Source organism: Leopardus geoffroyi, chromosome A2 (assembly GCF_018350155.1).
Source record: "Leopardus geoffroyi isolate Oge1 chromosome A2, O.geoffroyi_Oge1_pat1.0, whole genome shotgun sequence".
Lineage (NCBI taxonomy): Eukaryota > Metazoa > Chordata > Mammalia > Carnivora > Felidae > Leopardus > Leopardus geoffroyi.
In genome coordinates this window covers 115,427,618-115,452,425 of record NC_059331.1, presented here as the reverse complement: position 1 = coordinate 115,452,425, position 24,808 = coordinate 115,427,618, and the positions used below count along the sequence as shown (strand labels likewise).

The window sequence follows — 24,808 nt, the reverse complement described above, 5'->3', positions numbered from 1 at the left end:
TTTCTCTGACTAATTTCGCTTAGCATAATACCCTCCAGTTCCATCCACATAGTTGCAAATGTCAAGATTTCATTCTTTTTGATTGCCGAATGATACTCCATCGTATATATATACCACATCTTTTTTATCCATTCATCCATTGATGGACATTTGGGCTCTTTCCATACTTTGGTTATTGTTGATAGTGCTGCTATAAACATGGGGGTGCATGTGTCCCTTTGAAACAGCACACCTGTATCCCTTGGATAAATGCCTAGTAGTGCAATTGCTGGGTTGTAGGGTAGTTCTATTTTTAGTTTTTTGAGGAACCTCAATACTGTTTTCCAGAGTGGCTGCACCAGCTTGTGTTCCCACCAGCAATGCAAAAGAGATCCTCTTTCTCCACATCCTTGCCAACATCTGTTGTTGTCTGAGTTGTTAATGTTAGCCATCCTGACTTGTGTGAGGTGGTATCTCATTGCAGTTTTGATTTGTATTTCCCTGATGATGAGTGATGTTGAGCATTTTTTTCATGTGCCAGTTGGCTATCTGGATGTCTTCTTTGGAGAAGTGTCTATTCATGTCTTTTGCCCATTTCTTCACAGAATTATTTGTTTTTTGGGTGTTGAGTTTAATAAGTTCTTTATAGATTTTGGATACTAACCCTTTATCTGATATGTCATCTGCAAATATCTTCTCCCATTCCATCGGTTGTCTTTTAGTTTTGCTGATTGTTTCCTTAGCTGTGCAGAAGCTTTTTATTTTGATGAGGTCCCAATAGTTCATTTTTGCTTTTGTTTCCGTTGCCTCCGGATACGTGTTGAGTAAGAAGTTGCTGTGGCCAAGATCAGAGGTTTTTGCCTGCTTTCTCCTCGGATTTTGATGGCTTCCTGTCTTACATTTAGGACTTTCATCCATTTTGAGTTCATTTTTGTGTATGGTGTAAAAAGTGGTCCAGGTTCATTCTTCTGCATGTCGCTGTCCAGTTTTCCCAGCACCACTTGCTGAAGAGACTGTCTTTATTCCATTGGATATTCTTTCCTGCTTGGCCAAAAATGAGTTGGCCATACGTTTGTGGGCCCATTTTTGGGTTGTCTATTCTGTTCCATTGATCTGAGTGTCTGTTTTTGTGCCAGTACCATACTGTCTTGAGGATTACAGCTTTGTGGTACAGCTTGAAGCCCGGGATTGTGATGGCTCCTGCTTTGGTTTTCTTTTTCAAGATTGCTTTGGCTATTTGGGGTCTTTTCTGGTTCCATACAAATCTTAGGATTGTTTGTTCTAGCTCTGTGAAGAGTGCTGTGTTATTTTGATAGGGATTGCATTGAATATGTAGATTGCTTTGGGTAGTATCGACATTTTAACAATATTGTTCTTCCTATCCAGGAGCATGGAATCTTTTTCCATTTTTTTGTGTCCCTTTCAATTTCTTTCATAAGCTTCCTATAGTTTTCAGTGTATAGATTTTTCACCTCTTTGGTTAGATTTATTCCTAGGTATTTTATGGTTTTTGGTGCAACTGTAAATGGGATCGATTCCTTGATTTCTCTTTCTGTCGCTTCATTGTTGGTGTATAGGAATGCAACCGATTTCTGTGCATCGATTTTATATCCTGCAACTTTGCTGAATTCATGAATCAGTTCTAGCAGTTTTTTGGTGGCATCTTTTGGGTTTTCCATATAGAGTATCATGTCATCTGCGAAGAGTGAAAGTATGACCTCCTCCTGGCCGATTTGGATGCCTTTTATTTCTTTGTGTTGTGTGACTGCAGAGGTTAAGACTTCCAATACTATGTTGAATAACAGTGGTGAGAGTGGACATCCCTATCTTGTTCCCAACCCTAGGGGGAAAGCTCTCAGTTTTCCCCCATTGAGGATGATATTAGCGTTGGGTCGTTCATATATGGCTTTTATGATCTTGAGGTATGCTCCTTTTATCCCTACTTTCTTGAGGGTTTTTATCAAGAAACGTTGCTGTATTTTGTCAAATGCTTTCTCTTCATCTGTTGAGAGGATCATATGGTTCTTGTCCTTTCTTTTATTGACGTGATGAATCACATTGATTGTTTTGTGGATATTGAACCAGCCCTGCATCCCAGGTATAAATCCCACTTGGTTGTGGTGAATAATTGTTTTAATGTATTGTTGGATCTGGTTGGCTAATATCTTGCTGAGGATTGTTGCATCCATGTTCATCAGGGAAATTGGTCTATAGTTCTCCTTTTTAGTGGGGTCTCTGTCTGGTTTTGGAATCCATGACCATTGTTCTCAAATAGCACCTTCCTTATTGAGTTTATGTTCTTTTAGCACTTATAACACTGTAACCACCTTGTTTGTTCATTTGATACATAGTCTGTCAACTGCTGGAACTTCATGAGCTCAGGAACTTTGTTTTGTTCACTGCTGTCAGAGTTTAGCGACGTGCCTGGCATACAGTAGAACGTAATAACAATTTGTTGAATGAATGAAAAATAGATGACCTCTTCCACTTCCAATTTATGATCCATTAAGTATAACTATGATTAAGTAAAATAGTTCATTTTTTAAAAAATCTTACATTGAGAAATGCAAAATTCCTGCAGTTAATTCCTACAAATGGGTAAAGTTTTAGTAGTTATGAGAAACTAACTGCTGCAGTCTGAATGTTTGTATCCCCCCAGAATTCATATGTTGAAATCTTAACACCTAAGATGATGGTATTAGGATGGTATTAGGAGGTGCTGTCTGTCATAGCCAAGAGATGCCAGAGTTCCCTCTTCCTTCTGCCATTGAGGATACAACGAAAAGTCTACAACCCTCAAGAGGGGGCTACCCAGTTTGTTGTACTGTGTTGTAGCAGCCTGACTGGACCAAGACTAATCCTTTGCATTTCTAAATAAAGGTTGTAGTTCATCCTTTAACATATGATTGTTTACTTCTGTATGGGTAGCTGATACAGAAAATCAGAGAATCTGGAATCCTATTTCCCTTGTGAATCTTACTTATGTGTTGGTGTTTGAGAGAATTGTCTCTCTAGTTCTTACCTCAAGTAAATTTAAAAGTTGATGGGGCGCCTGGGTGGCTCAGTCAGTTAAGCGTCTGACTTCAGCTCAGGTCACGATCTCACGGCCCGTGAGTTCGAGCCCCGCGTCAGGCTCTGGGCTGATGGCTCAGAGCCTGAAGCCTGCTTCCAATTCTGTGTCTCCTTCTCTCTCTGCCCCTCCCACGTTCATGCTCTGTCTCTCTCTGTCTCAAAAATAAATAAACGTTAAAAAAAAAAAAAGTTGTTTGACCATTCTAGATCTATGGCAAAGTTGTTTTTTTTTTTTTTTTTTTTTTTTTATAATATATGAAATTTATTGTCCAAATTGGTTTCCATAAAACACCCAGTGCTCATCCCAAAAGGTGCCCTCCTCAATACCCATCACCCACCCTCTCCTCCCTCCCACCCCCCCATCAACCCTCAGTTTGTTCTCAGTTTTTAACAGTCTCTTATGCTTTGGTTCTCTCCCACTCTAACCTCTTTTTTTTTTTTTTTTTTTTTTTTTTTTTCCTTTTTTCCTCCCCCTCCCCCATGGGTTCCTGTTACGTTTCTCAGGATCCACATAAGAGTGAAACCATATGGTATCTGTCTTTCTCTGTATGGCTTATTTCACTTAGCATCACACTCTCCAGTTCCATCCACGTTGCTACAAAAGGCCATATTTCATTTTTTCTCATTGCCACGTAGTATTCCATTGTGTATATAAACCACAATTTCTTTATCCATTCATCAGTTGATGGACATTTAGGCTCTTTCCATAATTTGGCTATTGTTGAGAGTGCTGCTATGAACATTGGGGTACAAGTGCCCCTATGCATCAGTACTCCTGTATCCCTTGGATAAATTCCCAGCAGTGCTATTGCTGGGTCATAGGGTAGGTCTATTTTTAATTTTCTGAGGAACCTCCACACTGCTTTCCAGAGCGGCTGCACCAATTTGCATTCCCACCAACAGTGCAAGAGGGTTCCCGTTTCTCCACATCCTCGCCAGCATCTATAGTCTCCTGATTTGTTCATTTTGGCCACTCTGACTGGCGTGAGGTGATACCTGAGTGTGGTTTTGATTTGTATTTCCCTGATAAGGAGCGACGCTGAACATCTTTTCATGTGCCTGTTGGCCATCCAGATGTCTTCTTTAGAGAAGTGTCTATTCATGTTTTCTGCCCATTTCTTCACTGGGTTATTTGTTTTTCGGGTGTGGAGTTTGGTGAGCTCTTTATAGATTCTGGATACTAGCCCTTTGTCCGATATGTCTTTTGCAAATATCTTTTCCCATTCCGTTGGTTGCCTTTTAGTTTTGTTGGTTGTTTCCTTTGCTGTGCAGAAGCTTTTTATCTTCATAAGGTCCCAGTAATTCACTTTTGCTTTTAATTCCCTTGCCTTTGGGGGTGTGTCGAGTAAGAGATTGCTACGGCTGAGGTCAGAGAGGTCTTTTCCTGCTTTCTCCTCTAAGGTTTTGATGGTTTCCTGTCTCACATTCAGGTCCTTTATCCATTTTGAGTTTATTTTTGTGAATGGTGTGAGAAAGTGGTCTAGTTTCAACCTTCTGCATGTTGCTGTCCAGTTCTCCCAGCACCATTTGTTAAAGAGGCTGTCTTTTTTCCATTGGATGTTCTTTCCTGCTTTGTCAAAGATGAGTTGACCATACGTTTGTGGGTCTAGTTCTGGGGTTTCTATTCTATTCCATTGGTCTATGTGTCTGTTTTTGTGCCAATACCATGCTGTCTTGATGATGACAGCTTTGTAGTAGAGGCTAAAGTCTGGGATTGTGATGCCTCCTGCTTTGGTCTTCTTCTTCAAAATTCCTTTGGCTATTCGGGGCCTTTTGTGGTTCCATATGAATTTTAGGATTGCTTGTTCTAGTTTCGAGAAGAATGCTGGTGCAATTTTGATTGGGATTGCATTGAATGTGTAGATAGCTTTGGGTAGTATTGACATTTTGACAATATTTATTTTTCCAATCCATGAGCAGGGAATGTCTTTCCATTTCTTTAAATCTTCTTCAATTTCCTTCGTAAGCTTTCTATAGTTTTCAGCATACAAATCCTTTACATCTTTGGTTAGATTTATTCCTAGGTATTTTATGCTTCTTGGTGCAATTGTGAATGGGATCAGTTTCTTTATTTGTCTTTCTGTTGCTTCATTGTTAGTGTATAAGAATGCAACTGATTTCTGTACATTGATTTTGTATCCTGCAACTTTGCTGAATTCATGTATCAATTCTAGCAGACTTTTGGTGGAGTCTATCGGATTTTCCATGTATAATATCATGTCATCTGCAAAGAGCGAAAGCTTGACTTCATCTTTGCCAATTTTGATGCCTTTGATTTCCTTTTGTTGTCTGATTGCTGATGCTAGAACTTCCAGCACTATGTTAAACAACAGCGGTGAGAGTGGGCATCCCTGTCGTGTTCCTGATCTCAGGGAAAAAGCTCTCAGTTTTTCCCCGTTGAGGATGATGTTAGCTGTGGGCTTTTCATAAATGGCTTTTATGATCTTTAAGTATGTTCCTTCTATCCCAACTTTCTCAAGGGTTTTTATTAAGAAAGGGTGCTGGATTTTGTCAAAGGCCTTTTCTGCATCGATTGACAGGATCATATGGTTCTTCTCTTTTTTTTTGTTAATGTGATGTATCACGTTGATTGATTTGCGAATGTTGAACCAGCCCTGCATCCCAGGAATGAATCCCACTTGATCATGGTGAATAATTCTTTTTATATGCCGTTGAATTCGATTTGCTAGTATCTTATTGAGAATTTTTGCATCCGTATTCATCAGGGATATTGGCCGGTAGTTCTCTTTTTTTACTGGATCTCTATTTGGTTTAGGAATCAAAGTAATACTGGCTTCATAGAATGAGTCTGGAAGTTTTCCTTCCCTTTCTATTTCTTGGAATAGCTTGAGAAGGATAGGTATTATCTCTGCTTTAAACGTCTGGTAGAACTCCCCTGGGAAGCCATCTGGTCCTGGACTCTTATTTGCTGGGAGATTTTTAATAACCGATTCAATTTCTTCGCTGGTTATGGGTCTGTTCAAGCTTTCTATTTCCTCCTGGTTGAGTTTTGGAAGAGTGTGGGTGTTCAGGAATTTGTCCATTTCTTCCAGGTTGTCCAATTTGTTGGCATATAATTTTTCATAGTATTCCCTGATAATTGTTTGTATCTCTGAGGGATTGGTTGTAATATTTCCATTTTCATTCATGATTTTATCTATTTGGGTCATCTCCCTTTTCTTTTTGAGAAGCCTGGCTAGAGGTTTGTCAATTTTGTTTATTTTTTCAAAAAACCAACTCTTGGTTTCGTTGATCTGCTCTACAGTTTTTTTAGACTCTATATTGTTTATTTCTGCTCTGATCTTTATTATTTCTCTTCTTCTGCTGGGTTTAGGGTGCCTTTGCTGTTCTGCTTCCATTTCCTTTAGGTGTGCTGTTAGATTTTGTATTTGGGATTTTTCTTGTTTCTTGAGATAGGCCTGGATTGCAATGTATTTTCCTCTCAGGACTGCCTTCGCTGCGTCCCAAAGCGTTTGGATTGTTGTATTTTCATTTTCGTTTGTTTCCATATATTTTTTAATTTCTTCTCTAATTGCCTGGTTGACCCACTCATTCGTTAGTAGGGTGTTCTTTAACCTCCATGTTTTTGGAGGTTTTCCAGACTTTTTTCTGTGGTTGATTTCAAGCTTCATAGCATTGTGGTCTGAAAGTATGCATGGTATAATTTCAATTCTGGTAAACTTATGGAGGGCTGTTTTGTGACCCAGTATATGATCTATCTTGGAGAATGTTCCATGTGCACTCGAGAAGAAAGTATATTCTGTTGCTTTGGGATGCAGAGTTCTAAATATATCTGTCAAGTCCATCTGATCCAATGTCTCATTCAGGGCCCTTGTTTCTTTATTGACCGTGTGTCTAGATGATCTATCCATTTCTGTAAGTGGGGTGTTAAAGTCCCCTGCAATTACCACATTCTTATCAATAAGGTTGCTTATGTTTATGAGTAGTTGTTTTATATATTTGGGGGCTCCGGTATTCGGCGCATAGACATTTATAATTGTTAGCTCTTCCTGATGGATAGACCCTGTAACTATTATATAATGTCCTTCTTCATCTCTTGTTACAGCCTTTAATTTAAAGTCTAGTTTGTCTGATATAAGTATGGCTACTCCAGCTTTCTTTTGGCTTCCAGTAGCATGATAAATAGTTCTCCATCCCCTCACTCTCAATCTAAAGGTGTCCTCAGGTCTAAAATGAGTCTCTTGTAGACAGCAAATAGATGGGTCTTGTTTTTTTATCCATTCTGATACCCTATGTCTTTTGGTTGGCGCATTTAATCCATTTACATTCAGTGTTATTATAGAAAGATATGGGTTTAGAGTCATTGTGATGTCTGTATGTTTTATGCTTGTAGTGATGTCTCTGGTATTTTGTCTCACAGGGTCCCCCTTAGGATCTCTTGTAGGGCTGGTTTAGTGGTGACGAAGTCCTTCAGTTTTTGTTTGTTTGGGAAGACCTTTATCTCTCCTTCTATTCTAAATGACAGACTTGCTGGATAAAGGATTCTCGGCTGCATATTTTTTCTGTCTAGCACACTGAAAATCTCGTGCCAATTCTTTCTGGCCTGCCAAGTTTCAAAAGAGAGATCAGTCACGAGTCTTATAGGTCTCCCTTTATATGTGAGGGCACGTTTACCCCTTGCTGCTTTCAGAATTTTCTCTTTATCCTTGTATTTTGCCAGTTTCACTATGATATGTCGTGCAGAAGATCGATTCAGGTTCCGTCTGAAGGGAGTTCTCTGTGCCTCTTGGATTTCAATGCCTTTTTCCTTCCCCAGTTCAGGGAAGTTCTCAGCTATTATTTCTTCAAGTACCCCTTCAGCACCTTTCCCTCTCTCTTCCTCCTCTGGGATACCAATTATGCGTATATTATTTCTTTTTAGTGTATCACTTAGTTCTCTAATTTTCCCCTCATACTCCTGGATTTTTTTATCTCTCTTTCTCTCAGCTTCCTCTTTTTCCATAACTTTATCTTCTAGTTCACCTATTCTCTCCTCTGCCTCTTCAATCCGAGCTGTGGTGGTCTCCATTTTGTTTTGCATTTCATTTAAAGCGTTTTTCAGCTCCTCATGACTGTTCCTTAGTCCCTTGATCTCTGTAGCAAGGGATTCTCTGCTGTCCTGTATACTGTTTTCAAGCCCGGCGATTAATTTTATGACTATTATTCTAAATTCACTTTCTGTTATATTATTTAAATCCTTTTTGATCAGCTCATTAGCTGTTGTTATTTCCTGGAGATTCTTCTGAGGGGAATTCTTCCGCTTGGTCATTTTGGATAGTCCCTGGCGTGGTGAGGACCTGCAGGGCACTTCCCCTGTGCTGTGGTGTATAACTGGAGTTGGTGGGCGGAGTCGCAGTCAGACCTGATGTCTGCCCCCAGCCCACCGCTGGGGCCACAGTCAGACTGGTGTGTGCCTTCTCTTCCCCTCTCCTAGGGGCGGGATTCACTGTGGGGTGGCGTGGCCCGTCTGGGCTACTTGCACACTGCCAGGCTTGTGATGCTGGGGATCTGGCTTATTAGCTGGGGTGGGTAGGCAAGGTGCACAGGGGCTGGAGGGGCAGGCTTAGGTCGCTTCTCCTTAGGTGATCCACTTCAGGAGGGGCCCTGCGGCAGCGGGAGGGAGTCAGATCCGCTGCCGGAGGTTTGGCTCCGCAGAAGCACAGAGTTGGGTGTTTGCGCAGAGCGAGGAAGTTCCCTGGCAGGAACTGGTTCTCTTTGGGATTTTGGCTGGGGGATGGGCGGGGGAGATGGCGCTGGCGAGCGCCTTTGTTCCCCACCAAACTGAGCTCTGTCGTCCGGGGGCTCAGCAGCTCTCCCTCCCTTTGTCCTCCAGCCTTCCCGCTTTCTGAGCAGAGCTGTTAACTTATGACCTCCCAGACGCTAAGTCGCGCTTGCTGTCGGAACACAGTCCGTCAGGCCCCTCCGCTTTTGCAGGCCAGACTCCGGGGCTCTGCTTGGCCGGCGAGCCGCCCCTCCGCCCCGGCTCCCTCCCGCCAGTCCGTGGAGCATGCACCGCCTCGCCGCCCTTCCTACCCTCTTCCGTGGGCCTCTCGTCTGCGCTTGGCTCCGGCAACTCCGTTCTGCTAATCCTCTGGCGGTTTTCTGGGTTATTTAGGCAGGTGTAGGTGGAATCTAAGTGATCAGCAGGACGCGCGGTGAGCCCAGCGTCCTCCTACGCCGCCATCTTCCTCGGAACTCCCGCAAAGTTGTTTTTTAAAAGAATTGTGTATAAATAGCAATAACTTCTTTTTCTGTCTATATCTTCTATCCTGAATCCTATACTTCCTGATTCTAAACCTATATATCCAATCCTGTAGCCATCTCTATCAAGATGTGTTATAGGGGCAGCTGTGTGGCTTAGTCGGTCAAGTGTCTGACTTTGGCTCAGCTCATGATCTCATGGTTCATGAGTTCAAGACCCACATCAGGCTCTCTGCTGTCAGCACAGAGCCTGCTTCAGATCCTTTGTCCTCCCCTCCTTCTGCCCACCCTCCCCCCTACCAATAACTAAACATTTAAAAAAAGATGTCTTACCTTGTAAAAGTTAGAACTCTTTTTGTTGCAACTAATTGATAATCTATATAAAACTAGATTATGCTAAAGGGAAATTTTTTTGGTTCTTTGTTCCTGGGAAGAGCAGGGATGGAACTGACCTCAAGATCCACTAGATCCAGAGGCTCAAATGTTAATCTGGATATTCTCTACCATCTCTCTCTCATCTCATCTTCTTCATCTGTTAGCTTTGTATTTTCTTTGTGTAAGGCCTCTAGGTTGTAAGAACAGTGACCACAAGCAGCTGAAAGCTTACATTGTCTACCTTTAATGAACTCAGAAGAAAGAACCTCTCTCCCAGTTTTACTGTGAAAAACAAGGCAGTGAAAAGGCTTTGATGTTGTAAGCCTGAAACTTCACAAACCCCTCTGGGGTCACATTTGGTAGTTTTATTGGAAGAGTACTATATCAGTTTAAATATTGGTTTGGCTCTTACAACAAAGATGAATAATGGTAACTTAAATAGATATTTATTTTTCTTTCACATAAAAGTCCAAGCTGGTAGATGGTCTGGGGGTAGATTGGTTATGTTTCTAAGGTGTTCAGACTCCTTCTTTCTTGAGATTCTGCCATTCCCTAGGATGTTACTCTTCTCTGTATGGTGATGGATCACTATTATTACATGTGCCTTGTATCCTGCAAGCATGGAGAAAAAGAGTGAAAGGCATGCAACTACTTTTTAAGGGTACAACCTAGAAGTTGCACTACATTGGTTAGCAGATCATTGGCCAGAACTTGTCACATGGTCACACCTAGATGCTAGGAAGACTCGGAAATGTGATCTCTAGCAGGTGGCTATTGTTCTAGTTAAAATTGGTGGGGGGGAGTGGAGGAGAGCATACCTTATGTCATTAAAGGGGAAAAGTAAAAATAGACGTTAGGGTGTTGACCTCTTGTCACGGGTAATTTTGTTATTTTATTTATACCACAATCACATGGTTATACTTGATGATATAGAAGACTAGTTCCTAAAAGTAAGAGGGTTAGAGGTGCTATTAATGGAAAACATTAGTGTCAGGGGGAGAGTTCATGGCAGACAAAAGTGACATCTATACCATATACTTACGAATCAACATATCTGATACTTAGCATCTTCCAAAACAGTATCTCTTATTTGTCCAAGTTCATTTAATAACACTACCATCCAGCCAGCTATCCAAACTAAATGTGGGAAAATTACACACTCTTCTTGTTTCTTCAGTCTTACCCCATGATTATACTTCCTAAGTGGGACTCCAATCCCACCCTTTCACCTTCTCCCCACCTTACTTCTTTACCTCAAGCCACCTTCATCTCACTCATGGGCTATTTTGACACTCTCCTCTCCAGAGGAACACTATTATCAAGACTAATCTGATCTTGTCACTCTCTTGCTTCAAACAGCAAAACAAAAACCTTCAGTTGCTTTCAATTGCCTGCATGGTAAAGCCTGGCAGGTTATAAGATACTCCATGATCTGACCCCTAGTTTGCATCTCTGTTACTTTTCTAGTGTCTTTCTATTCTCAATTTCATTGGTGTCGTGCTGTTTAATCCTTCTGTATTTTTGCCAATTGCTGTATTTTCACCAGGAAAATGCCACTTTTTCTTCAAGGCTCATTCTGGGAAGCCTTCTCTGACCCTTTGCTTCTTCCACTAGAGTTTACCACTCTCTCCTTTTGCCACCTTTATAACTTATTCATTGCAGATATTTGTTTACTACACAGTCTCCATGATGAGATGGTTAATCCCTGAGGGAACTACGTCTTTCATCTACATTCCTAGTGTCTGACACAATGTAAATCTTTAAAAATTATTTACTGAATGAAGAAATGCATTAATTGAAAAAAATCCTATCTTTTGTGTATTGATTCTCTATTATTTACTACTATCCCTATCATAAAGGTATATAAGGAAAAAATTTTTTTCTGAGCTTACTTCTTTAGATAGTAAGAGGAATTTCTATTCTAGTTTGGATATAAGTCTTTATGATATCAAACAAAATTTGAATTGGTTTTATTTCAGGTACAGTTAATTTTTTCAGTTTTTATTTTAGTCATCTCAGGCTGCTTTAATAAAGTACCATAGGCTAGGTGGCTTAAACAATAGATATTTATTTCTCACACTTCTGGCTAAGAAATCTAAGGATAGGGTACCAGCAGATTTGATTTGTGTTGAAGGCCCTCTTTCTGGCTTATAGGAAACCACCTTTTCACTGTGTCTTTCCATGTCAGAGAGTGGATTCTGGCCCCCTTCCTCTTTTTAATAAGGGCACTAATCCCATCAAGGAGTGTTCCCATCCTCATGACCTCATCTAAACCTAGTTATTCGCAAGGGTCCCCAATGCCATTATATTGGGGAATTGGGGCTTCAATATATGAACTTGGGAGAGAACATAAATATTCAGTCCATAAGTATCCCTGTTCCTTTTTTACTCTTGGTTGTAAAGAGTTCTAAGATCCTTCTCAGTATTAAATGAATTTTTATTTTTACTTTAAAGTTACTTTGAATTGAAAAAAAAATAAAGTTACTTTGAGTTAATGATATTCTCAAGGGTATATTTTTGAAATGGTCTGTGATATACTTTAGCATGTTTAAATGAAGGCTCAGATTCACTGAGTGGAGGAAATATTAAGTCCTAGGTAGTAATTGCATGTGGGAGGGGGTAAATAATGACAGTCTATTGACTAGTACTATCATAAGTGAAGTTTTATTATATCAACCACAACATGTTATGAGAAAACAGCTATTTTCTAATTTTATTAAAAATAGGAACTTACTTTTGTTTGTTTTAAAAGCAGTGCATGTTGATCATAGAAAATTTAGAAAATACATATAAAGAAGAAAATAAATCTAGAATCTCAAGGCCCAGAGACAACTCTAACTTTGTGTATGATCTTTGGGCAGTAACACACACATCATTCACGTATTTGTTTATTTCAAACATGTGTTATGTACAGTTTTTACCCCTGCCATTTAAATAAGCTTTCAAAACGTCATGTTTAATTGTTTCATAGTATTCTCTGAATGATTTATATGATTTGTTCTCTGTGTTGGACCTTTAGGTGACTTCCTATTCACTATAGTAAATACACGTACTCCTTAAATATTCTTCATTATAATAAATACTTTAAATTTTAGCTTTGTTCATGGTAATTTCTATACAAAAATTAGTAAAATCTGTTGGTCTTTAGGATTCTACCTTTGATGTTATGTTTAAACTTATAAAGAATATGTAACTACTTGCTTCTGTTTTATTTCTCTTACGGTGTTTTAACATTAAAATTTTCAATCTACCTGAAATTTATTATAGTGTATTATATGGGACTTGAGTCTAATTTTAGAGTATTTTCTTGGAGCCTGCAGTTTGTGTCAAGAACTTTGTCAGGAATAGAAGATCATACCATAGATCTATTTATGATAAATAATACCAAATTTCATGTAGTAGGTTTTATGGTAACTAAAAATTATCAATTATTGGATTGATTGAAATTAGTGAAATAACTATGTAATAACGTACCTCTAGCTTTATATATTTTTTCCCCTCAGTTTCACTTACCTAAGAAAATGTTCTAGACAAATGTTCTGTTTGGATAGATTCTTTGTTTCATACCTATTAGGTTTGTTATGAGAGCATATCTAGTACATTGTTTCCTTATAAATGTTAAAAAAAAAATAAACTACCTAAATTTTTACCAATTTGACAAATATATTTATTTTGTTTTTTCTAGAATCTGTGTTTGTGGCTATCCCCGACAACATGTAAGAAAATACAAAGGAATAAGTAGCAGGATACCAGTTTCTTCAGGGTTCATGGTACAAATGTTAACAGGAATTTATTTTGCTTTGTAAGTTCATTTCATATACAGAGTAAATCTTTGATCTCTCTGGAAAATCATAGTCTGTTGTGTTATTGCTTTTGTTATTTTATAGTTATTATATTAGAATCTCATTGGATAAACAATCAGCATATTTTTGTGAAAGAATATGAATCAAGGGGCGCCTGGGTGGCGCAGTCGGTTAAGCGTCCGACTTCAGCCAGGTCAAGATCTCGCGGTCCCTGAGTTCGAGCCCCGCGTCGGGCTCTGGGCTGATGGCTCAGAGCCTGGAGCCTGTTTCCGATTCTGTGTCTCCCTCTCTCTCTGCCCCTCCCCCGTTCATGCTCTGTCTCTCTCTGTCCCAAAAATAAATAAACATTGAAAAAAAAAAAAAAAAGAATATGAATCAAGATCTTGATAATAGTTTTATTATTTAAAATATATCTCTTAGTGTTCTGAAGAATTTGTAACCAACTAAAACACTTCATCTTTCTTTACCTCAAGGACAGAATGAAAATTAGCAACACCCACATATACTCACAGTTTTTTCATTACTCTTTTTTTTTTTTGCTGTAATTTCCAAATAGCTTTTTTTTCCCAATGAAGATCTTTTTCCATTTCCAGAAATTTTAAATCTTGAAAAACACTTAGCGCTTCTTTGATCATAAATAGTTTATTATTAATTTACTATTAATTTCTAATATTGATACTCAGTCTTACTTAGTGCCTTAGATACTGGTATTTGTCTTTGAACCCTATCTTCTACTATATATATTTTACTATACTTTACATTATATTCATTCAATACTTTAATTTGTCTTAGTAGATTATAAGCTTCTTGACTAAAGGCAGAATTTGTGATCTTTGGGCTAAATATGGCCTGCTGCCTGTTTCCTTATTATTAAAACACATTTACATCTGTTTGTTTACATATTGCCTATGGCTGCTTTTGAGCTACAGTGACAGAGTTGAGTAGTTGCAATAGAGATTGTATGGCCCACAAGCCTAAAATATTTAGTATCTAGCCCTTTAAGAAAAAGTTTATCAACCCCTGCATTAGACCATTAATATTGTCCCACAGCTCGTGTATGCTCTGATCTATTTTATTTTCTCTCTTTATTGCTTTGTGTTTCAGATTTAGTAATTCCTATTGACCTATCTTCACATTCATTGATTTTTTTCTTGATGATGTTGAGTCTATTAATGAGCCCACTGAAGGGGTTCTTCATTTCTGTTACTATTTTATTTCTAGTCTTTTCATTTGACTCTTTCTTATGGTTTCCATCTCTCTGCTTAAATCACCATCTGTTCACACATGTTTTCTGTGTAACTATTTATCATAGTTATTTTAATTTCCCTGATAACTACAGAATCTGAATCATCTTTGAATTTGGCTCTATTGTTCTTTGTCTCTTGACAGTGGGTTGTTTTCTTCTTGCTTTTTGTGTGCCTTGTAATATTTGATTCATTATCATTTTGTTCATGGATAGAACAATAGTGACTGAGGTAAATATTGTTTATGTCTAGAAATGGGCATGCCTCTTTTCTTCTAGGCTTCTAGTGGAGTTATTGTAGGCAGGAATGAGCTGAGGTTGGATTTTGTTGTTGCTATGGTTACCTTCATGGCACCACCTACCTCAGATTCCTCTCATGGTCCCTGGCAGTTAGGGTGTGAGCTGGATTGCTGGAGGGTTTTTCTCAATGTTCTTGCTCCATCCTCAGCTTTTAGCTTTTCCTTTGTGTCTGTCTGTACCTCACAGACGATCTTTCTTCATGTCTTGTTCCTCCTTCAGCAATAGAGTACTGTTGCTTGTTTCTAAATGTGTACTAGTCTAGGTGGGGGGTTTGGAGGAAGTGGTGTTCTCTGTTGCCTGGTCCAGCCTCAGTTATAAGCAGGCCCTGTGTCCCTCTATCTGGGATTCAGGAAAGGAGGGTAGCTCTTCAGTGGTCCTGTCCCTCCTCCAGTGGTAAGAGACCCTAGTGGTCTCAACATAGGACAATTTCCTAATCCTTTCCCACATGAAGTTTTTTCTTTTTCTTTCTCTCACTGCCACAGTCAATCTTCACCTCTGCCCTTGGGGTGAAAGGGTTTGATACTCTTTCCCCAGAGGCTTTAAAACTTTGGTTTCACTTGAGAAAAAGGTTGGCTGGGTCTTCATGCCTTTCTTGCTCAGGTGGCTACTCTTCTCCTCTAGGCCCGAACTACCAGAGCAACTTCCTCTGGTCCCTTGCCTTGCCCCCAGTTTTTCTTATGAGTGCCTAGAGGAGGTTTGTGGTAAAGAGCTTGTGAGTGGTTATGAACTCCCCTTGTATCTGCTCCTAGAGATTCTATACTCTAGTGCTGGCCCATACTTGGCTTTTAGCAATTTGTTTAAAAAGTTTAGCTCAAGTCTTCTAACCTGCTTGCATTGTGGCCTATCTATCTTCAGAGGCATCTGTCTGCCCTTAGGTTTTAGGCTACTTGGCTGCCCTGTGACTTTAGCTCCTTGCTGGATTCATGGAAAGCTAGGATTTTCTAGATTATCTGACTTTATCTTGTTTTTAGGGTGGATAACAAAGCTGTTTCTACTTTTTAGGCCTCACTTGCACCCTTGATATAATTCATACTTCTTTATTTTTGTTGGCAGATGACCAAATCATTATTTCTGTGTCCATTGTTATCATGTATCTAATTTTTAGAGTTTGGCCATATCTTTGAAAATGAATATGCATAACATACACTCTTCCCCCCGCCCCCCCAGTGTCTATCTGATATTTGCAGCATATATCATATACACTTCTAAATGACTGTCAAAATGCAAAGAAGTAATTACTTAAGATACTGCAAGCCACAGTAGTTGTAGATTCTCACTAAAATCTGTGGGAGTTACAGAGTAATTTGACCATAAAGTGTTCTGAACATTATTCTATGATATATAATTTATTATGCTCTGACTTGTTTTGAAAGTGTAAAATGCTTTGGGGCGCCTGGGTGGCACAGTCGGTTAAGCGTCCGACTTCAGCCAGGTCACGATCTCGCGGTCTGTGAGTTCGAGCCCTGCGTCGGGCTCTGGGCTGATGGCTCAGAGGCTGGAGCCTGTTTCCGATTCTGTGTCTCCCTCTCTCTCTGCCCCTCTCCCGTTCATGCTCTGTCTCTCTCTGTCCCAAAAATAAATAAACGTTGAAAAAAAAAATTTTTTTTTAAAAAAAGAAAGTGTAAAATGCTTTGAGATTGCCTTTTTTTTTTTTTTTTTTGATATCTGGCTATAAATAGACATGTTCTTTAGAGAAGAAATATAGATCTATAAAATTTTCTTTGCTATTAATAACATTTTCGGATAAAATTGAAAGGAATTCAGAGATATAAAAATAAGTTTTCAAGGAGGGTGGCATGCTAAGCAGTGTGCTAATGTGATCTATTATTTTACTCAGCAAACATTTTCTCATTGTATTTTGTTCAAATATACAGAATCAATTAAAAATAATTAATACTTTCTTCATTTAATTTTATAGTTATAATGGAGAATGGGATCTAGCTCAAAAAGCATTGGATGATATTATATACAGAGCTCAGCTAGAATTATATCCAGAGCCATTGTTGGTAGGTGCCTCACTTGTTTATGTAAATTTTGTAATTTAAGATTTCTCATTTTAGAACTATAAATTGAGAAGTAGCCATTCATAGTGCATTAATGCCATTAAACTCAGTGATTCATGCTGTTATACTAGACAAATTTTATGCTTGAAAAGGTGTATATAATGGAATTTGAGAATTTCATTGAGCTAACTTCTGAGATATTTAAGTCTTTTAAACTTACAAGAATGTTCTCCTTAACATGCTAGAGCTGCACTTATGAATTAGCATTAAGCATTTAGAAATATAATTTCAATATTTTGGAATTTTAAATTTCATCACTTACATATTATTTTTAACCACAGTTTCCGGGGTGCCTGGGTGGCTCAGTCAGTTAAGCATCCGACTTCGACTCAGGTCATGATCTCACGGTTTGTGGGTTTGAGCCCTGCGTTGGGCTCTGTGCTGATAGCTAAGAGCCTGGAGCCTGCTTCGGATTCTGTGTCTTCCTCTCTCTCTGTTCCTCCCTTGCTTGCACTCTGTCTCTTTCTCTTTCAAAAATAAATAAACATTAAAAAACAAAAAAAACGATAGTTTCCTTCTGAGCTCTTACTCCTTATCCTAGAAGATTTACATATCATTTTAGGAAATACATTGGAGAAAGTATGATTTTATAAAACCTGTTAAAATTTGGCATTTTATTTGATGTAAGGGTATAATATGTCTGTTAATACCAATCTGAAACTGTATTTTTTCCTTAGGTTGCTAATGCCATAAAGGCTTCATTGCCACATGGTGCCATGAAGTCTAGTAAGGAGGGTACAAGGTGTATTCAAGTTGAAATCACACCAACTTCCTCTAGAATATCAAGAAATGCAGTAACCAGCATGTCAATAAGAGGTCATAGGTGGAAAAGACATGGTAAGAAATAACAAAGTCTTCAAATTAGAGGATTGTTGATTCTATCACATTTTTGTCTGTATTTATAGGGCTATAACTTCTAACTTTAGTAAATAATATCATAGTGGCATGGATGAAAGGTGTTGAATCAACTCCTAAATCATTATCCACAAGTGATAAGCAGTAAGGAATACAGCTCCTTATGTTACATATATGAATGAAAATTTATTTAAACATTGTATTTGTTTTTAAATTTATTTCAATAGAGTAGGAGAGTAGGAAAATGCATGTTAAAATTATTCACACATGGGTTTCTGTTCAAAACTATTGGCAAATATTCCTAAATGTTTCTTATTTCTCAACTCTTTGGCAAGTAAACTTGCATATTGAAACAGAACAAGTAATAGGGACTTTGACATTTTCTTTTGTACTTCCTGGCAAAGAATGCCATTTTATTGATACAACTCTGGGCATTTCTATTTACTGGAAGTTAATTTTCTTACAAGATTTTTTGTTTTAATATTTCTCCTTGATTTCTTCATTTTACTACTTAAAAATTCTACTAGAAGTTTATTTTATTTACCGTGGCCTTCTTAATGCTTTCTCAAGATTTATTATTTTTAATAATAATAAATTTTCTCAAGATTTATTATTTTTAATTTAATTTCTTATTCTTTTGGTAACTCCCCTCCTACCTACAAGTTACTGTAGTGGCAAGAATCAGTGTAAGATTACTATCATCTTTCTCAGAAGGTAATCATAGTACCAGAAGCAAAAAGCCACTTCTGTGCCCCAAGCAAACATATATATTACTTTTTTTCTTTTTCCTGTAAACTGTGATGAAAATGGTAGCTCCTATATTTGGTTCCAGTTGTTTTTATGGTCTCTCCAGAGAAATGCAAAAGTGAGAAGAATATTATTCATGGTGAAATAGAAAGTTCGTAATAAGAACATTGTTCCTACTTAGGAAATCTAGGAGATAATATGTCAAAAGGTAATGGTGATGGAAAATTCCAGCTTACCCAATGATCATTTTTATTTTTTTAAAGTATTGTGACAGTTGTTGAAATTTCTTTAGAAAGGCATAAAAGAGGTGATAATGTTTGCCATTAACAAGGCAAATTTTGTTACAATTTAAACATACAGAGTCTAAACATACTTCAGTTTCTTCAGTGAAAATTATGCTACTGAATGGGACTAGATTACAGGTAAAAAGTTGTTTAATTAGTATGATGGCACCCTAGACTTCAGATTTCTGTTTTGGCATTAATAGGTGAAAATAGGCTTACAGGCAACGAACCAGATCATGTGGGTCACTGTGGCCATAATCGCTCCCAAACTACTATAGGAAATGCAAAGAATGAGTTTTAATTCCTTTTCCACATTCCCTTCTTGCTCGTTAGGTGACTGTATGGGGAATTAGAAAAGAGTATATAAGTTCTGCCATTAAAAATATGAAATATTGAAGTTCAATTGTATCTATGCATGTGTGTGTGAGAAAGAGGTATGTGTATATTTCCATGCATGCTGTTAACAGAACAAGATGTGTACCCTGCAGTAAAATAAAAGCAATTTTCTAGAAATATTTTATAGGAATAAATTACCAAAATAAGACATAAGACTACCTGAATATGCTGTATCTATTTGATTCTTACTATCTTCCAGATTCCATTTGGCTACTGTTTGAGGAGTTGGTCCTGTGTCTTAATGCGATAGCCTTGTTAAAATAATCTCTTTTATCAGCTACCCCTTATGCTCATTCAACCCTCAAAACTCTAACACTTGGATAACTCCCACTTATGTTGACAAAAAAACATCACAGATGAGGATTTAGAAGAGAATGAACTATTAAAAAAGCAAGTCAGGTTCACGGAGGCAATATAGAATATGGCTTATCTTGTTTACCACTCTTCTGTAGTTGTGAATTCTCTTTTTCCAGTGACTAAAATACTCCTACTTTAAGATACTTATTTATCTCTACAGGTAGGTTGCATTCTCCCTTTTAAGGGTAGTCTTGGCTTCCCTTCCCAGAGCGCTGTTTTTCATTGTTAATCCCATCCTGTTGAATTAAAAACTACTGTTTTCCATCTTTGTGATCCTGATTCCTACTTGAACACCTTATTGTTCTGGGCTTTCTAGCCCACTGGCTTCTTGTGGGGAAGATAGGTAACTGTGCTTTGGTTGTTAAATATATAGGCAATTCTTAAGTTATAAATGGATTTTTTTATATATTAATTATATAAATTTTAACAAAATTTACTTTTACATTAATTTTTGCAGAAACAACGTTAAAGGGTTTGTAGATTTCAGGGTGAACCACAAAAGGCTTTCATCCCATAATGTTTCTGAAGCATAGTGCTATAGGATGTAGGTAGTTTATGACTCTGTGAGAGCACATTTAGAGCTTCTTTATTTTATGAAACTGTTTCCTGTTCCACCTGTATCCTTACCACTCCCTTACCACACCAACCCTCGCAGGAGGAAGGATTTCATATCAGACCCCAAACTGTATCACACAGTAGGAACATGGAATATGCAACTTTAAAACAGTGATGATGAGGGCTGGGGATAGAGAAGGGACAAGACACATGAACTTAAGGCATATTTCTTTTTTTTTTCCTTGTCTCTTTCTTTGTTATTGTTAGTGCCAGGAAAGAAGAAAGCAGTTGGCTCTTTTTTCTTTCCGTGGGTCTCTTCCCTTTTTCTTTTCTGTTTTCTTATATATATGTCTTTTTCAAAAATTGAGACATAATTGCCTAGTAATACTATGTTAATTTCTGGTGTACAACATAATGATTTAATATATGTGTATATTGCAAGATGACCACCATTCTAGACTCTACCAAGTCTAGTTACTATCCATTGCTACACATAATTACACATTTTTTTTTCTTGTGATAAGAACTTTTAAGATCTAGCAACTTTCAAATATATGATACAGTATTATTAACTATAGTCACCATGCTATACCTTACATCCCCAGGACTTACTTATTTTATAACTGGAGGTTTATACCTGGTGACTGTTTTCACCCATTTTGCCCACCCCATCCCACCCCTGACCTCTGCCTCTGGCAACCATCAATCTGTTCTCTGTATCTATGAGTTTGGTGTGTTTGTTTGTGTTCCACATACAAATGAGGTCATATGGTATTTGTCTTACTCTGGTTTGTTTTACTTAGCATAATGCCCTCAAGGTCCATCCACATTGTTGCAAATGACAAAATTTCCTTCTTTTTTATGGTTGGATAATATTTTGTTGTATACATAGCACATTTTCTTCATCCATCCATTGATGGACATTTTTTCTCCTTTTTCCAGCCTATCTGGGGAGAAGAGGGAGAGGAGTAAATGAGGTTCTCCTATGGAAGCAGCCAAGCAGAATTTCTTTTTTTGTTTGCTTATTTTCTCTCCATCTCTTGTTATTAAAGAATATAGATAATTAAGTCATATATTAGTATGTTTGCATATCTGGGTCACCAAAAATTATATATGCAAATAAATGCATTAAATTAGAACAATTAATCACATATATTTCTTTTCTCTTATTGTAACAGAAAAAAAACTTTATCTTTACAGCAAATGCTAACTGATGTTTTAGTGATTTTAAAGTTAATTTGGAACAGTTTTAATTTCTTACATTACAATTTTTTTTTTCTGAGCTCTTCTAGAATGTATTGCAGATCTGCCATTCTTTTCTTTAAGTTAAGAATTATCCAAAGCTTATGTTTTAATGGAAAGTATTCTTTTGGAAGGTAAAAAATTAATAGTTTTAACATTTCCACACATTTCAGAATTTATATTCTTATTACTATTGAAAAACAATCCAAATTTCTAGGATTATATTTTGATCAGTTTTATTTGCTTGGCCCTTTATTTATATAATAATAATAATAGATTTTATTTTTTAGAGCAGTTTTAGGTTCACAGCAAAATTGAATGGCAAGTGCAACATCCATGTACCCTGTGACTCCTGCCACGTCCCCCTCCCCCCCCCCCCCCATATATGTCCTCCTCCACTATCAACATCCTATGGCAGAGAGGTACATTTGTAAGGCCCTGTAATTTTACTTTTGACCAGACAGTGTATCCTCCTATCAACTAAATAGGGTGACTTTTAAGGAAAGTTTGGTTTCTACAGACTTATTAACTTAGACATGTTTGACAATTAGCACATTTGCCTAATTTCCCCCCACTTCTCACTTGATTATTTTACTATTGTACTGATACGGCTTAACTTAATGTTGTGTTTTTAAACTTTTTAAAATTTGTGTATACATTTCTGAGAAAAGGTTAATGACTTTGTAATTCCATGCCAATACATATGTTTGGAAAGTAAAAGTACAATGTAGAACTGCTGCTTTTGACTTTTAAGGGTCATTTCAGAATTAATAGTTTTATTTATATATTATTAATTCTTTTGAGTATATTGTGTTTTACTTAGTGTATATTTTTTAAACCTAGATTTTCAGATGACCTACAGATTGAAGGCTATTTAGAAGTTATAATTTGAAAGTACAATGCAACTAGGAAAGGATAATAATAATCACTTAAAAAGGATTAAGGTAAGGGAAGAAAGAGTAGATTATAACCAAAGTAAGAATCAAAATGAAAACTCCAATTAAAAAGAAGATAAAATAGTGAAAAAGATTATTGAAAATTTTAAATTAATAATAAAAATGCAATTCTATTACATATATATTTCCTTTAAAAAATAAACATAAGTAGCTAAAAAGAAAACAGAAAATATCTCTTTACAATTATGCTTCAATTCTATAGTAATTCTTAAATGTTACTTCTAAAAGCTTTCTTCATCATCTACCATTTCAGCTATTAATAGACCTTTTTCTTAAATCCCTGAATGATTTTCCACCACTTTAAGTTTCTATTATACAATCTGTACTTATTTATTTCCTTGTACTTTTTCCATTCCCTCTCCTCTTCCAGAACAAATTTAATTGCTGTTTTTTTGTCTGCTCCCCGCGCCCCCCACCCCCACCAACCATTATGACTCATTCTTCTTCCACTTAAAAAAATATATATCTATACTTGGAAGAAGGTAACCAACTTTTATCTGTTCTTTTAAAACACTTGTTAAAATATCACTTCTTTGTTCTAGAAAAGTCCCCTAATTAAGTTATGGTTGCAAATAATGAGTGCTTATAATTTTTGCCAACTGATTATCTAATAAAAAGGCTTATCTAGTGAAATCCCAATTCTTTATTACTGCCCACCATTGTTTCTACTTGTGCATTTATTTGTGAGATAATGAGGCAAGTAAGTGAAAAACATTTGGTATGATTCAAAGCATTACATAAAAGCCGATTGTTAACTCATTAAGGACTATTTAATTTGTTTCATTAGCTACACCATAATTGTATTCTTGATAAGTTTTTATTAGCTAGCTTGCTATTCGCATGGTCCTGTATTTGAGTTTTTCCATAAAATGATGTTTTTTGAAACTTATAGTTTGGATTTTCTCAATTTGAGATAAACATTTAGTGTGAGTAAGTATCAGACACAAAAGTATACATGGGGGCGCCTGGGTGGCGCAGTCGGTTAAGCGTCCGTCTTCAGCCAGGTCACGATCTCGCGGTTCGTGAGTTCGAGCCCCGCATCGGGCTCTGGGCTGATGGCTCAGAGCCTGGAGCCTGTTTCCGATTCTGTGTCTCCCTCTCTCTCTGCCCCTCCCCCGTTCATGCTCTGTCTCTCTCTGTCCCAAAAATAAATAAAACGTTGAAAAAAAAAAAAAAAAGTATACATGTGTTATATAATAGTAACAACCAACTTAATGATTTTTTTTTTTTTGGTAATTTTTGCAGCCCTGAAGTATAGTATCCTAATCTGACATTTATATTACTGTTACAGTCTGGGATTTTTAGAAGGTTGTTTTAATACCTGTTGTCTCACTTAATCCCAAATTAACATGAAAATAGAATAGATTGAATTTGTATTTCTCATTTATTTGTTGTTACAACTGTTTTCCCAGGTAGGTATCAATAATAAGAACAGTATTTATAAATTAGGTCCTTTTATAACATTGTATTTCATGACTTTGATTTAGTCAACAATACAAAGTTTTAAGTAGTGAAAAAGAACTAAAAAAAAGAACTACATATATATTTAAGTCTTCAACTTAATAATATAAAATAAGTACACTGAGGATTTTAGGGTACTTAAGAAATTATATGAAATGTTTAAGTGAAAAATAAAATAAAATACAGTTTACATAGATTAAGTCTAAAAAAGTGAAGTTTCATGTTGTTATAGCAGTTTGATCACATTTTTAGCATTAAGTTTCTATTTAAGGGATATTTAAATAAATTTAAATGATTATAGCAAAATTCAAAGAGATCTGTGATTATACTTTTCAAAAATGATGAAAAGTGTGATTTGTTTTAATTTGTTCTAGTGGTTTAGTACTAACATATTAGATGAGAAAAGAAAAAGAACAATAAAAAGATGCAGTTCATGTTGGAAAATAATTTATTGATACAGAAATTATTATTAATTTGATTATCACTAAATATCTAACTGTTGAACAAGTCTAATTATAAGAAGTGTATTTCAGTTAAATATTTTAGAAAATAATTATTTGTAAATATTTCCAAACATTTAAGGTAGACTCTTCCTATATTATGACATTATGAATGTCATGTCTTTTTTTTTTTTTAAACGTTTATTTATTTTTGAGACAGAGAGAGACAGAGCATGAACAGGGGAGGGGCAGAGAGAGAGGGAGACACAGAATCGGAAACAGGCTCCAGGCTCTGAGCGGTCAGCACAGAGCCCGACGCGGGGCTCGAACTCACGGACCATGAGATCATGACCTGAGTCGAAGTCGGTCGCTTAACCGACTGCGCCACCCAGGCGCCCCCAAACATAGCAAACTCTTAAGAATTGGTTATTGGAATTTCACACCTGTAGATAGAAATGTATAATGCTTATGTATTTATT

At 37.0% G+C, this 24,808-nt stretch overlaps 1 protein-coding gene across 4 annotated transcripts in view; it reads left to right on the top strand.

Annotated features, from left to right (window-relative positions):
• The window catches only part of FAM126A (family with sequence similarity 126 member A), a 108,119-nt gene that overhangs the window by 71,055 nt on the left and 12,256 nt on the right, over positions 1–24,808 (top strand). For all 4 annotated transcript variants that reach the window (XM_045495065.1, XM_045495064.1, XM_045495067.1 and 1 more), the window contains 3 exons: positions 13,313–13,429; positions 16,892–16,979; positions 17,714–17,873. In XM_045495065.1, the coding sequence (XP_045351021.1) occupies positions 13,313–13,429; positions 16,892–16,979; positions 17,714–17,873 (365 nt within the window). The remainder of the gene's footprint in view (positions 1–13,312; positions 13,430–16,891; positions 16,980–17,713; positions 17,874–24,808) is intronic.